This window comes from Belonocnema kinseyi, chromosome 3 (assembly GCF_010883055.1).
Source record: "Belonocnema kinseyi isolate 2016_QV_RU_SX_M_011 chromosome 3, B_treatae_v1, whole genome shotgun sequence".
Classification (NCBI taxonomy): Eukaryota; Metazoa; Arthropoda; class Insecta; order Hymenoptera; family Cynipidae; genus Belonocnema; species Belonocnema kinseyi.
The window spans coordinates 30530477-30543935 of record NC_046659.1 but is presented as its reverse complement, the minus strand read 5'-3'; the positions used below and the strand labels follow the sequence as shown (position 1 = coordinate 30543935).

General features: G+C 32.4%; 1 protein-coding gene across 4 annotated transcripts in view; it reads left to right on the top strand.

Moving 5' to 3' along the window:
• Window positions 1-13459, top strand: part of LOC117169281 (phosphatidylinositol 4-kinase alpha) — a 215076-nt gene that overhangs the window by 182764 nt on the left and 18853 nt on the right. The window contains exon 22 of one of the 4 annotated variants that reach the window (XM_033355576.1): window positions 7619-8072. The exons of the other annotated variants lie outside the window; for them this stretch is intronic. Coding sequence (XP_033211467.1) covers window positions 7619-7643 — 25 coding nt within the window. The 3' untranslated portion in view covers window positions 7644-8072. Of the gene's footprint in view, window positions 1-7618; window positions 8073-13459 lie in introns of those variants that run through there. 4 annotated transcript variants of the gene reach the window in all.

Below are 13459 nucleotides of genomic sequence, written 5' to 3'. Positions count from 1 at the left end.
GACGTGGCTGTGGCTGAAATTTTACTCTGAAATTACGCTGAATTTATGATAAATTTTTAATTGTATATATATATATATATACCCATCTCTCCCTCCGCTCTAGAATTCTCTTAGCGTCAGATAGTATCCGTATATATAGTATATATAGTATATATCGTATATATAGTATTCAGAGATAGTATCCGCTCTCGGCGAAATCCAGCGGTTGTCCTTATGACAAATTTTTAATTATATATATATATACATATACACATACATACAGGGTGATCTTGAACTTATTGTATATCTTGTACAAAACTAAACAAAAGCATCGCGCACGAACCCTAGAACGCGATGCACTTCAAGTCGATAATTCTAATATTCACGGGAGACAAATTTTCGAAGCAACGTGAAGTTCTCAAAACATAACACCTTGGTTGTTCAGTGATTCTCCTGATTCAAATACATAAAAATAATAATCTTCTTTCATATTTTTCGAAAAATCAGATTCGTTTTACTGTTGAAATAAAATATTTGGAATGAAGTTACGCGACAACTTTGTAATATTAACCTTTCTTATGCACAATTCGGTGCAAGACATTATGATTATGCGTAATGAATGAAAAAATACAACAAAATACTTGAAAGAATTATGTAAATTTTGCATTACTACTAGTATGTTTATTTTCAATTATTAGTACAATTTTTGAGCGATTTTCTTTAAATTTTCAGAAAAACTTGTTTAAATTCTAGTGAACAATAAACATAATAATTTTTTAAACAAAGTGCGTTGATTGTAGTCATCGACGATATATTGAGAATTTTGTTTCACGTTTCGGCTACTTTCTTTATCCGTAAATTTTTCCGCGTGGACAATACTTCTAGGGGGTTTTAAGCGCTTGTCGAGTTCTTGCATCTGTCACCTCAATTACAATTGTTAATTTTTTATAGAAAATGTTACTAAAATTCAATGTTACAATAATGTAAAGTATTTTCAGGGGAGAACAAATTTTGTTCAACAAAAATTATAATATTTTTTAAATACATGAAAATTCCGTGACAACTGGAATATAATAATAACAATTGTTTATTGTTAATTTTACATAGAAAAGCTTATGTAAATCTCTAACCAAAATATGAAGCAGGTTCAGTGCGAAACAAATTATTTTCCAGGCCAAAGTTTTATATTATCTTATTTCAGTAGTTTACAAAATCAACAATTGTTGTACTTAAACAAATAGAATCAAACATATATTAGTTTTAGGAATATATACACCAATTCAGATGATAAAGGAAAACCCAAAATAGAAATCTACAAATTCCAAGTTTTTGCAAAAAATTCTTTATACCTAACAATTTCAAAATTGGGTATTTCTCAATTTAAGATTTATATAATAATGAAAACGTACAACTATAAAATTATTGGCATTGTGGGAGTATTCTTGAATTCATTTAAGAAGATATTTATTATATGCCAACCACTGTTATAGAGTTAATAATAATTTTGTGAAAAATCTCGATTTTCTGATACTTTGAGTACATATATCATAAATAATTAAATGAAATGCAAATATGCTAGACCTATGTGCGCTTTGAAGTTTAGCGCACTTCAAATAAAAAAATGGAAATCGGGACTAAATTGAAGTCGGGAGACTTTGCTGAACGAAAAAAATGATTGTCCTACCGCACTACGGTGTATTTGGCTATACTTTAGTGTGCATTTTAACATTTATATTATTACTGCAAATATCAACCGATTTTCATTAACCTTTTTTTCAGTTTCTTCAAAATATATGAATAAACTAATTCTGCTTATTAAAATTGAATCAATCCATGCTTTCATTACTTGAGTTTGTGTAACTCACCTGCATCTCATAACAATGAAAGGGTCATTCGTTACAAGCAATTCGATGCGCCCCAGTGTGTCTGCCTTTTGAGTTTCATGAGGGTAGATGAGAGTGCTGTGAGTATCCACACAAAGCTAACACTTAACGTTGCTGGAATTTTTCTCGATTGTTTCTTATTTTTTACTATTAAACAAAATATAAATTTTTTCTTCAAAACCCGGCGCTGATCAGCAAAAAAAAATATTTTCATGTCGTATGCAAAAAATCAGAAAAAAAATCCAAAATTAAACTGTATATTTACTTGTAAGTATAAAAATGCTGTATTGAAGTTATATATTTTTGTCAATATATATTCAACTGCCTTAAACCAATTCATTTTTTGGCTTGAAAATTCATCTTTTTTGTTAAAAATTCGTCTCAGTTGCTTGATAATAATCTATCATGATTGGTTAATTGTTCGCCTTTTTTGTTGAAAATTCAAGTCATTTGTTTAAAATTAATGAAATATTAACTATTACATTTTTCGTCAAGAATTCATTTTTTTTTGTTCCTAAAAATTAAACTACTTGGTGGAAAGTCGAACTGGTTTGTTGAAATTTCTGCTTTTTTCTTTGCAAATTAATAGTTCTAACCGAAAATTTAAATATTCAATTTTTGTTTGAAAATTTATCATTTTTAATTGAGGATTGAAAATTCATCTATTTTGTTAAAAATTCTTCTTTCTGATTTTTAAAAATGAATGATTTTGACTACTACACTCCTGATAAAACACAACGCTCGTCGGTTAATTGGTGTTTCCAATTGTTTAAAATAATGTTATGCGATTTCAGATCAAAGCTATCTCTGGAAATTACTGTGAATATATGATAAGGCAATAACAGTAATTTTATTATTTAAAAAAAATCATCACTTTTTTTACTTTATTAATTTTTATAATACACTGACCAATAGATATAGCATTATTTTGATTTCATGTAAATGTAGGGTTATTGATTTAAAAGTAAATTCATGTATTTTGTTAAAAATTCAACTACTTGGCGGAAATTCAAACTGGCTTGTTGAAAATTTAATTTATTTGGTTGAATGTTTATCATGTTAGTTGAAAATTCGTGTTCTTGTTTAAAAATTGAACTCTTTTATTAAAAATTCTTCTTAATTATGTTTGAAAATTAATGGTTTCACAATATTTACTGGGATTTCATATGAATGTATTATGAGGTAAAACAATTTCATTTATTTTATAAAGATTTCTCTATTTTCCACAATTTTTCTATTTTTATAATACACCGAACAACAGATATAGCATTTCTCTAATTTCAAGTAAATGTATAGTTACTGGTAGAGAATAAAATTTGTCCTATTGCCCGGGTTACTTTAGGCATTAATCTGTAGGTGCATACAGACGGCTAAGGTCCACCTTAGATTCAGGCAATCAGACGAAAGAAAGGACAACATAGGTAGATTATGTTATTACCGGCATTTGGCCAATTGCTCGGACATTAGGCATAATGTCGCATTTGTCTGAATGTCTAAGATAATCACACTCTAAGACAATCACAATCATTCAGCCGAAAGCTGAATGGCGTCTGGGTAAGGTGTCTCAAACGGTGACTCTGTGATACCGGACGACCTCTTAAGAGTATTTAGCCTTATCCTTGCATGCGGGGTTTTACAAGGATGGACAAACCCTTTTCCCTAGCTGCTCGTGTGAGCAACAATGACAACATCAAACATAGTTTTAGGTGGGGGAGCCAATTAAGACTGGAGTTCATTTGATGGACCGGCAAAATCTCTTGAGTGAACAGATCAACTCAGGGACGACCTACTGGAGTACTATGATACACGTACGGCCCCTTAATGAAACCACTACATGGCGCGACAGCATGCTCTGTGGTGTGAGAAACGCCCAGAGCTCTCGCATTTTTCGCATAAACGACTGCGAAACCTTGCCGAAGAACTCCAGAAAATGGGTTATATAAGTAGAGTGTCTAGTGAACCGCAGCCAGAATAAGCCGGCAACAGAAAAAGAGAGGTTTCTTATTCAAAAAAACATTCAGGTTTCTCTCAAGTCCAAAGAGCTGGCTGAACTAGATGATAAGCTTCAGGAAGATTTTTTCGAAGAATCCGACCTCTGGGCTGTCAATTGTGGTGTGTACAATGCAGGGAGAGCTTTGGGAGATGCAAACCGTAAAACAAAACTAACGGTTATCATAAGACCAAATGACAAATGCATCAACTCACCACAAAGATAAAATGGGCAAGACAGTACGCGTCCCGTATTCAGTGTGTGATTGACTACATAGCATTTGGGAGGAATTTGACCGCCGAGGTTCGACAGATCGCGCGCGAACTGTGGATCCATTATCACACACTGAACAAGTCAAAGATACTGACCATCAAACAGAATATTGCTGACAGAACACTAGTACTATCTGATCCAGCTTCGCTTGCCTCTCGAGCAGCTGCATTGTCTGCTTGTATATCGGCAGAAATATTGGTTTGGCGCCTCTGAATTTTCTTTTAAATGATTAAATATTGATTGGCCAAATCATACTCCTGCTCTTAGATTCTTGAGCATCCTTATTGAAGAAACTCGCGCCATCCACGTACACATCCACGAATGGATCGTGTAGAGGGGGGAACGGTGGATTTGGAAATGGGAGCTTGAAAGGCGCAGTTTTTGGAGGAGGGTATGTTTTAAAAACCAATGGTGTGAGTCGTTATAAAATAGGTAAGATATCTTTATCGGAAGGGTCGTTAAGATCTTGAAGCGAACCTCTGCGGGTTAATGAGATGCTGCAGGAGGCACGTATGACTCGTCAAAATCATTCGATGTGGAGATTCCCTTCTGTCTTTCTCGGGGTTTAAGAAGTGTCCGAGAAGGCTTGTGATCGGCTTTTACAGGGTTGAAAGAAGATCTCGTAACGAAAAGTTTTCCTAGGGCAGTCGAAGATTGTGATGTCGTTGAACCAGCTCTTACAGCTTTAAGCTTATTGATTGGGAAACTTTCTCCCTGTTGAGTTGTATTTAAGCGTAAAACGCCCTCCGCTCATACATATTATTTTAGCGGTATTGCAGGGGTAGTAGTGAGCAGACTCGTGATCACAGTCTCAGGTAAAGTCTAGCCTATACAAGCATGGACGGAAGTTTTGCACCGAATATGGTACTGCCAGCCATTCTTTTTCCGTATCTTGATATCTTTGTTCGCAGTCCTGCGACCCTTGGAGAAGTAAGTCGGTCGTCTGTAAGGAAGATCAAAATCGAGGGATGGGCTTTTTAATCAGATGTTTTCGCAACTTGCGAAAAGTTCGTCTCTGTTTCAGTTCCCACTCACATTTGAATGGCTATTATCTTTCCCATGAGCATCCGAAGATACTCAAATTGCCCAAGAAGAGTAGAGAAAGCGTTCTTCGCTCTGCCGTCCGGGTGTGTTTCAACCTGGTGAAACCTACTTGCCAGATTGCAACCTACTTGCAGACATCCAAGATGTCTGCGATGTTGGGTAAAAGGGATATGCATCGCCTATAACCTTCTCGTTCAGAGCTCGGAAATCGATCAAGACTAGCCATTTTCGTGTCCTAGAAGCGTCTAGCGTCCTTGAGGTTATCAATAAAGGGGGGAGTTGGAATGTGATGCTTGACTAAATGATTGTTAGTCAGCTCCTCGTTGTTTAAAGAAAAACAACCAAATACTCGTTTGCTCAACAGAGTACAACTTCCTGCTCTTCTGAAATTAGGTGAGCGGAGTGTAAACTCATCATCCCTTGTTCGACTCGTTCCTCGTAAGATGATTTCCATTCGCGTAATAGCTACTCGTCTTCTGATTCGGAAGTTTCCTCGCCAGGAAACTTGCAAAATCAAAAGGGTCTTCATTTTTTGTGCTTATTGCGGGAACATGACACACTCCATCCTTGGATGATACTGTAACTTAACATACGTATGTCCCTCCCAGTGTTTGAATTCTCTTAGCTTCTCGTGACTCCTTATCTACAAAAGAGATTCGCATTATGGGTTCGGAAATAGTAACTAGGAATTCTCTTAGCTTCACGTGACTCCTTATTTACAACAGGGATTTGCATTATGGGTTCGAAAATAGTAACTAGCGTGTTGTTTCTCAAGGATAATTGTGCTTGCACTTGACACAAGTGCGTTCTTCCTCGTAATTCATCGGTGCATAAAGGAAATTTGTTTAGAACGACTTGTAAATTTATGGGCGATTTCAAAATTGTAAAATCTACTGTACCAAGTTTTTCTATTAGATGATTAGTGATTCCTGCTATAGAAAGTAATTCTTCATCTTTAACTGTCATTTAATCACGTAAAGAACTTAATTTTACTAGATTGTCGTCTGAACCCGGCTCGACCTAACCCAGTTCGAGCGCACTTAATTCTACTACTGGTGAGTCTTCGATTTTACCTACTGGTTTGGGCGCTCTTTGGATGATAGACTCGCTGCTGTGTCATTGCCACGAGCCTGGCAGAAGTTTAAATGCCCTATACCTAGAAATTAAGGCCTAATGGGGTTAGAATTTCCGCCGAATTTATTCGGCGGGGTTTGGGACATTTGATTGGTACTACCATAATCTAGCTGTTGCATAAATGGAAGCATATAATGAAGGGGTACATATACCCGTAGTTGGGTCGAGCGACTGGATATGTTGGGAATTGTTGAAAATTTTTGTAGTGGGAGGAGGGAGATCTACATGTACTATTAAGGGAGATAGGGTACGCTAGGCATCATCATGGAGGCCAGGTTTTGACTTATCGGATGGAAATTCCTTTTGCCTAAAGATATGGAATGTGACAACTGATTTTGTGTTGCTTCGAAAAGGTGAATTTCCTTATCAATATTCACTGCGGATATACGATTAAAATAATCTAACGCTCTCTTATGCTGCTGTCATCATTTAGACACTTCGTATCACTTTCTCTTGTGGCCTGGGTTGTGCACGTAATATACCTTAGGTAAATTACATGAGGTTTTTGACGTAATATACGTTTTCAAGATGGCGTCGACATTATCACATTTCGTTCCATAACTTTAAAATAGCGCCGATAGCAGTATGCCGTTATATGTTGCATGCATGAAATTTAACGTGAATGAAAAAAGTTATTATTCTACAACTTCGACAATGAATAGAGGCGACAGACCGAGGAATCCATGTTGGGAAGCATTATCATTCCTTTAAAAAAAATGGTAAAAATAGTGCGTTTTGTGAGGGTGCAACCGCGTATTATCGAATACGGCTAAAGAAAGGTTAAGAAACCACAGGTGCATTTTCAAACCCATCCGAACTGCCAATATCTTAAAAATAAAAAAAACCAATGATTAAAGGATTTTCGCTGTTTCAGAAGAAAATCTGATGCAATTAGACGAAAGTAGTCAAAATAATAATTATAAAATGAGTGGTATCAGTTTTGATATTCTTGGTGATATTTTTATGTCAAATGAAGTTATGATAAACAACAACAATGTAAGTTTTAACAACATAAACATAATTTAAAAAAAGGGAGGTTATATTATACTCTTTCTGGGTCCACTACCTTTATTACATTTTTTACAGGTTTTATACGTATACTACATTTCTTACGTATAATACGTCAGAAACCTCGAGTGACGCGTTACTGTACAACCCTGCTTGTGGCTGGAATTTTTGCAATAAAATTTGCTGAATCGAGTAAATTGATTTTCAGTATTACTTTTTTCATATTTCCCTGTCTTAGATTGGTAATTAGGAAATATTTTGGTAGCTATTTTATTTCAACATTTTATTCATATTGGTATTTCTTTAGAAAGCATGGCAGTTTTTACAAGTAGTCAGCAAAATTGAGTTACGGTGAAAATGGACGGGAAAAAGCGATGGAGGAACATCAGACTTAGACGACGAGTCGGCAACTTTTCATCCGTTTACTACTCTCAACTACATCCCTTCTTTTTGACATAGCTTAATTCTTATTACTATTTTGCTAATGATTTTGGGTAATTTATTCAATACGAAATACAAATTTTATCGCCTAGGCAGATAACATTTAATGTTGGCGAATTATCTTTTTTTCTCCAATTTTTATATTTGATCTAATTTAAGAACATGTTAGTGTAACCTCAAAGAAAATTTTAACATTTCTTCCAAACCCAACTTACCTTCACACGAAACGCAGTATCTCGTTAAATATTTAGAAAATTAAATAAGAAGCAGTAAGAAACGTTTGTCTAGTCCTAAAATTTTTAAATGTGAAATAATGCGATTCGTGATTTTCTATATTTGTTTTGTTATATTTATTTACATGTCCGAATGGTTGTCGTATACAGTAATATAACTGTCTTTGAAATCAATAATTAATATCTTTTTGGAATAATAAATTTATTTTGATACTTCAAGAGTTGATAATACTTTAAAAATGTTCCTTAAAATTTTTCATTAAATTATTTGCAAATCTTGTCTTGATGTAAATTACAGTAATTGTATAACTTCTAATTATAATGTGTAAAACTATAGAGTAGCCGTTGTACATATCTGTTGCCTTGTGATGTGTAAGGCAAATATAGAAATGGCGAATTTCTTAGAATCATATAAATAAGTTAAGCACTGAAAACCCTGTTCTGGCTTTATAGAACAATAATATTTACGCGCATTCCCAAAATCTAAAACGTCAATTAGAAAGCCACACCTAACGTACTTCTAAAAACTTATATTTATTTCGTTAAAACATTTTTTTTTCAAGTTTGAACATTTTTCTTGCAAAAAATGGATTGTTATTAAATTCGAAGTCAGCTGCATAGAAGGATTTCAATTTTAATTAATTTGTACATTGAATCTCTCCGAGTACACTATCCCGATATCTAAGAATAATAAATTTTTGCGTACAAGGATTGATGATCTTACAATTTTTCGAAAGCTTTGCAAATTTTGATATTTTCAATGATAAATTAACATTTCTCCTTCAAGATATTCAAATATTAATTTTCTCTCAACTAATAGCACACTTTTTTTTCTTTTAACGAAAAAATAGATATTCTTTATAAGTACATTAGTCGTGCCTTTTTGACAGCATTTTAGATTCTGGTATACGAGTAATATTATTGTCCTATAAAGCGAGAATAGGAATTTCAAATACTTACGTTATTTATACAAGTCTACGTAACACCATTTCCATATTTTCCTTATGCGTCACAAGACAACAAATATGTAAAAAGACAAGTCTACAATTTCATAAATAGTTTTAAGGAAAATTTCAAACTTCTTATTAACATTCATCTCTTAACTTCTTGTCACCGCCTTGGTTTTCTCTGAAAACGTGCTAAAAATGTCATCATTTATCAATTATGCAGGAAATAACGAAATGTGTAATATCGACTTTTGAATTTACTCCAGTGTTTAAAATCTTACAATTCAGTGAAATTACGCGGTGTCCTTAGCTTATGGTGCTCCAAACAATATATTGTCAATGTACATCAAATCATGTTTCGTACACCTAGTTCTACAGAAATAATAAAAAATGCTTTTAGATATTATATATTTTATACAAATGTTCAGGTGTTGTAGGTTCCACTTTATTTTATAATTTCTAGTCTCTTATAAGAGACTGGCATATTACCTTTACAGGGTGTCTTAGGAGTATTGTCGTTCCTTCCAATAGCGTATAGAATAGAAAAAATTCAAAACGAAAAGTCTTCAAACATTTTTGGGTCCTTTGCGTATCATGGGTACTATAGGGCATTGGAATTGTATACATGTGTACAGTAGTTTAAAGCGTGCGTGCAATCTCGAAAAGCAGTAACTCCTACCGCGGTAACATCTCCTTGCTTCGAGCTTTCAAAAAAAGGTGCGATTACGAATGCGATTGACTTTTTTTAATCGAGTGGTCTTAAGTTTTATCGAACCGTAAAATAACTTTGCAAAAAAATCAATTCTTTTATTAAAACATGTTCCAGATAAAATATTAGGTCACTGAAATTCGATGCTTGGAAGAAACGGAAATTTAGGCTAGATTCTTCGAAATTTGGTGAGCGTACATTCTTGCAAATAATCAGTGACTGTCCCTAAATCAGATGAAATTCAATAAAATGTTTTAAATTCTCTGAATTCTTCTGAAACCATGGAATTCTTTTCAAATATTTCCAAAGTCGTCCACTTTGGTCGATTGTGAACTACTGCTGAATTAAGATGTACTCGTTTTTTTTTAATTTTGAGAAATTCTGTAGAAGTCTTAACTCCATTCACATTTCTTTAATTCATCTAAACCCTGTAGAATTAAGGTTGAATTATTGTAAATATTTTCAAGTCTTTTGAATTCTCTCGATTTCTTAGACTTCACATGTAATCTTTTGAATTCTTTTAAATATTTTAAACAATTGTCTGGAAATATTTAGATTATAACTTGATTTCTTTTTAATTTTCTGAATTCATCTCAAAACCTGAAATTCTTTTCATCTGTTTCTAAATTCAGCAACTGTGGACGCCGGGTGAATTGCTACTAGATTAGGATGCACAGTTTTTTTTAATGTTGCAGAATTCTGTACAAATCTTTGAATTGATTTGAAATAATTTGAATGTAGTCTTTTGAATTCTGCAGAATTATCTGGATTCCTTCAAATTCATTTTTAATGTTTTGAATTCTGTTAAATATCTTCGCATCCTCCTGAATAACTTAGGATATATTTGTATTTATTTCTAATTCTCTGAATTCTTCTAAAAACATAGAATTCTTTTCAACTATTTCCAAACTCATCAACTTTGGTCGACGGTGAACTATAGACGGATAGTCTATATCCATTTGAATCATTTTCTATCTTTAAGGTTGAAATTGAAATAAGCGATTTATCCATCTTTATCCCAATGTCTATCCCTTCGATACTCTTTTATCTCTCGTTAAATCTACAGTCACCTTTATTCTTTTCAATCCCAATCTTCCTATCCATGCCTATCTGCCACTTACCCACATTTATTCTTTTCTTTTCACTCCCTCTTCCTTTTTCTAGAGCAGCTTCCAAACAAATGAATTTTTCGCTTATCCACAGCTATCTTTCTATTCAGTAGGCAATCCAAAATCTAGTTTTACCTTTTTAATTCCTAGCTTCTTATTTGATTGAACCCTTTTCTATCTTTTCTAAAATCTGAGATAGCCCTAACTTCTTGAATCCCAATTTTTTTATTTAAACGTTTCCACAGCTTATCCATCTCTATTCTTTTCTATCTGTTATGCAATCGAAAACCTTATCTATCATTTTCAAATATAAGTCAGCCCTATCCTTCTGAAACCCAGTCTTTCTATCGATATAAACCTCTGCTTATTCACATATATCCCTTTTTATCCATTACTCAAGACAAAAGTTTGTCTATCCTTTCGATATACAGTGAAGTTGAGTCCTCCTGCGGTATATTTACTCATAGTAAAAGACTCAAATGATGCTTTAGCAACGAGGATGACCCCTGTATTATACATGTCTTTCAACGGTATTTTAAACATAAGAAGCATATTACAATAGGTACATAATAATAATAATACTGGTTATATGTTCGACTGAGTGTTTAATTACATTAAAAAATATGAAAAAAATATATCAAGAGAAAATATACTACAGAAAACCTTGATGAAGCAAAATATTCAATTGAAGAGATTATTACATTACTGGAAGAAATTAAGAAAGAGAAAATAATACTGAAATTAATGAAAATTAAAGTTTTTATTCTTTTTTAATTCTTATTAAATATATAGTGCATACATTTGCTTATAAAAAAATTTGTTCAATTGTTCAAGTGGTTCAAAATATAAAAAATAGTCAATTTCTAAATTTGTGTATGAAAATTATTTGAATAATAAATCATTATTGTATATTTGCAACGTATCGTAGGAAAAAGTGATTGGAAATATATTCCTTGTTGATTCCGTAAACAAATTGAGCATATTTTTGAAAGACGGCCAAACTCTTAATTTGCTCATGAATGTAGTTTAAATAATAAATCTTTAAAATTTGATAAGTATAATTAATCGGAAAGACATTCTAAGTTAAAATTGTCAAAAAATGACTCTACTCGTTAGAAAAAAGTCAAATGCTGAATTTTTTATGAAAGTTGGTAAAATAATTAGTAATTCTTGTAAATTTAACCAATAATTTAGAAAAGAGTAATCGCAAAGACAATCCTAGTTAACTCCGTAAGCAAATTGTGTTTATTAATTGAAAAGTGATCAAACTCTGAATATGTTTATGAAAATTGTTTGATTGATTAATAATTATTATAAATTTACAATGTATCGTAGGAAATACTAATAGAAAGACATTCTTAGTTAACTTCGAAAACAAATTAAGTCTTTTATTTTAAAAATAGATAAACTGTCAATTTGCTCATAAAACTTGTTTAAATAATTAATAATACTTGGAAATTTACAAAGAAACGCAGAAAACAGTCATCGTAAAGATTTTCTTCGTTCAGTCCGTAGAAGAAATTGTGTCTCTTCCTTGAAAAATAGCCATGCCCTAAATTTGTTGCTAAACATTGTTTAAACAATTAATAATAGTAAATTTTAAAAGAATCATAGAAAAAATTTCATCGGAAAGATACTATTTTTTAATTATGTTGAAAAATGGAGCCTATTCGTGGAAAGAAAGCCAAACTCTTCATTTTTAATCGAAATTGCTCAAACAATTAATAGCTATTGTAAATTTACAAAACAACATAGAAAAGAGTCATCGAATAGACATTCTTAGTGGGCTCCGTAAACAAATTGACTCGTAGAAAGAAAGCCAAACTCTTAATTTGCAATCGTAATTGTTTGAACAATTAATAGTTCTTGTAAATTTACAAAGCAACATAGAAAAGAGTCATCGGATAGACATTCTTAGTGGACTCTCTAAACAAATTTATTCGTAGAAAGAAAACCAAAGTCATCGACTTCAAGTTGAAATGGACTTCCAAAATCAGGGTAAGCTAAAATTAGTTCTGTCGTTTGTAAGTGTTTAGTAGTCGCAAATGAAATACATAATAAACGAGAATTGCTGAAAAAGTTCGTTTATTCAACCTTCCGACGTTTCGGCATGACTGTCTGCCTTTTTCAAGAAATCTAAAATAAATTTATATAAATACCAACAGTTTTTTTACATCATCATTAACTAATTTGAAGTAAAAGAGATAAAATTACCTGTATTCTGTTCGAAGTGAAAACAAGTCCATGTTATCAAGTCAAATATTAAAAATAAAAACCAGTTAAAATTCTAATTTTGGTAACACGTGAAAAAATGTTTTTTAAAATATATAAGAAGACAAAAACCTCAAAATTTAAGAGGTCTTTTAATTATAAGATTAAATCCTTATTGAAAAGAAAAACAACTTTATAATAGTTATGGACAGACGACGAACATATGACAAAGTAGAGATAGGACATACATTAAGGCGGTAAATTCATTAGTGCAAACTAAAAGCGTAATATAAAGGAACATCAATTGAGGAAAGCGCGCCAAAGCACTGGATTTTGAATTTAAACTTATTTTATGATACTTAGATATGTTTCATTAACATTTATAATTTCTGTCTGTTTTCATTTTGGTATAAATAAACTTTCTTAAAATTGTGCTTCGATATGCAGTTACTGGGAAATTCGGAAACGTATTTAAAGATAAGTAATTCATAGCAATTC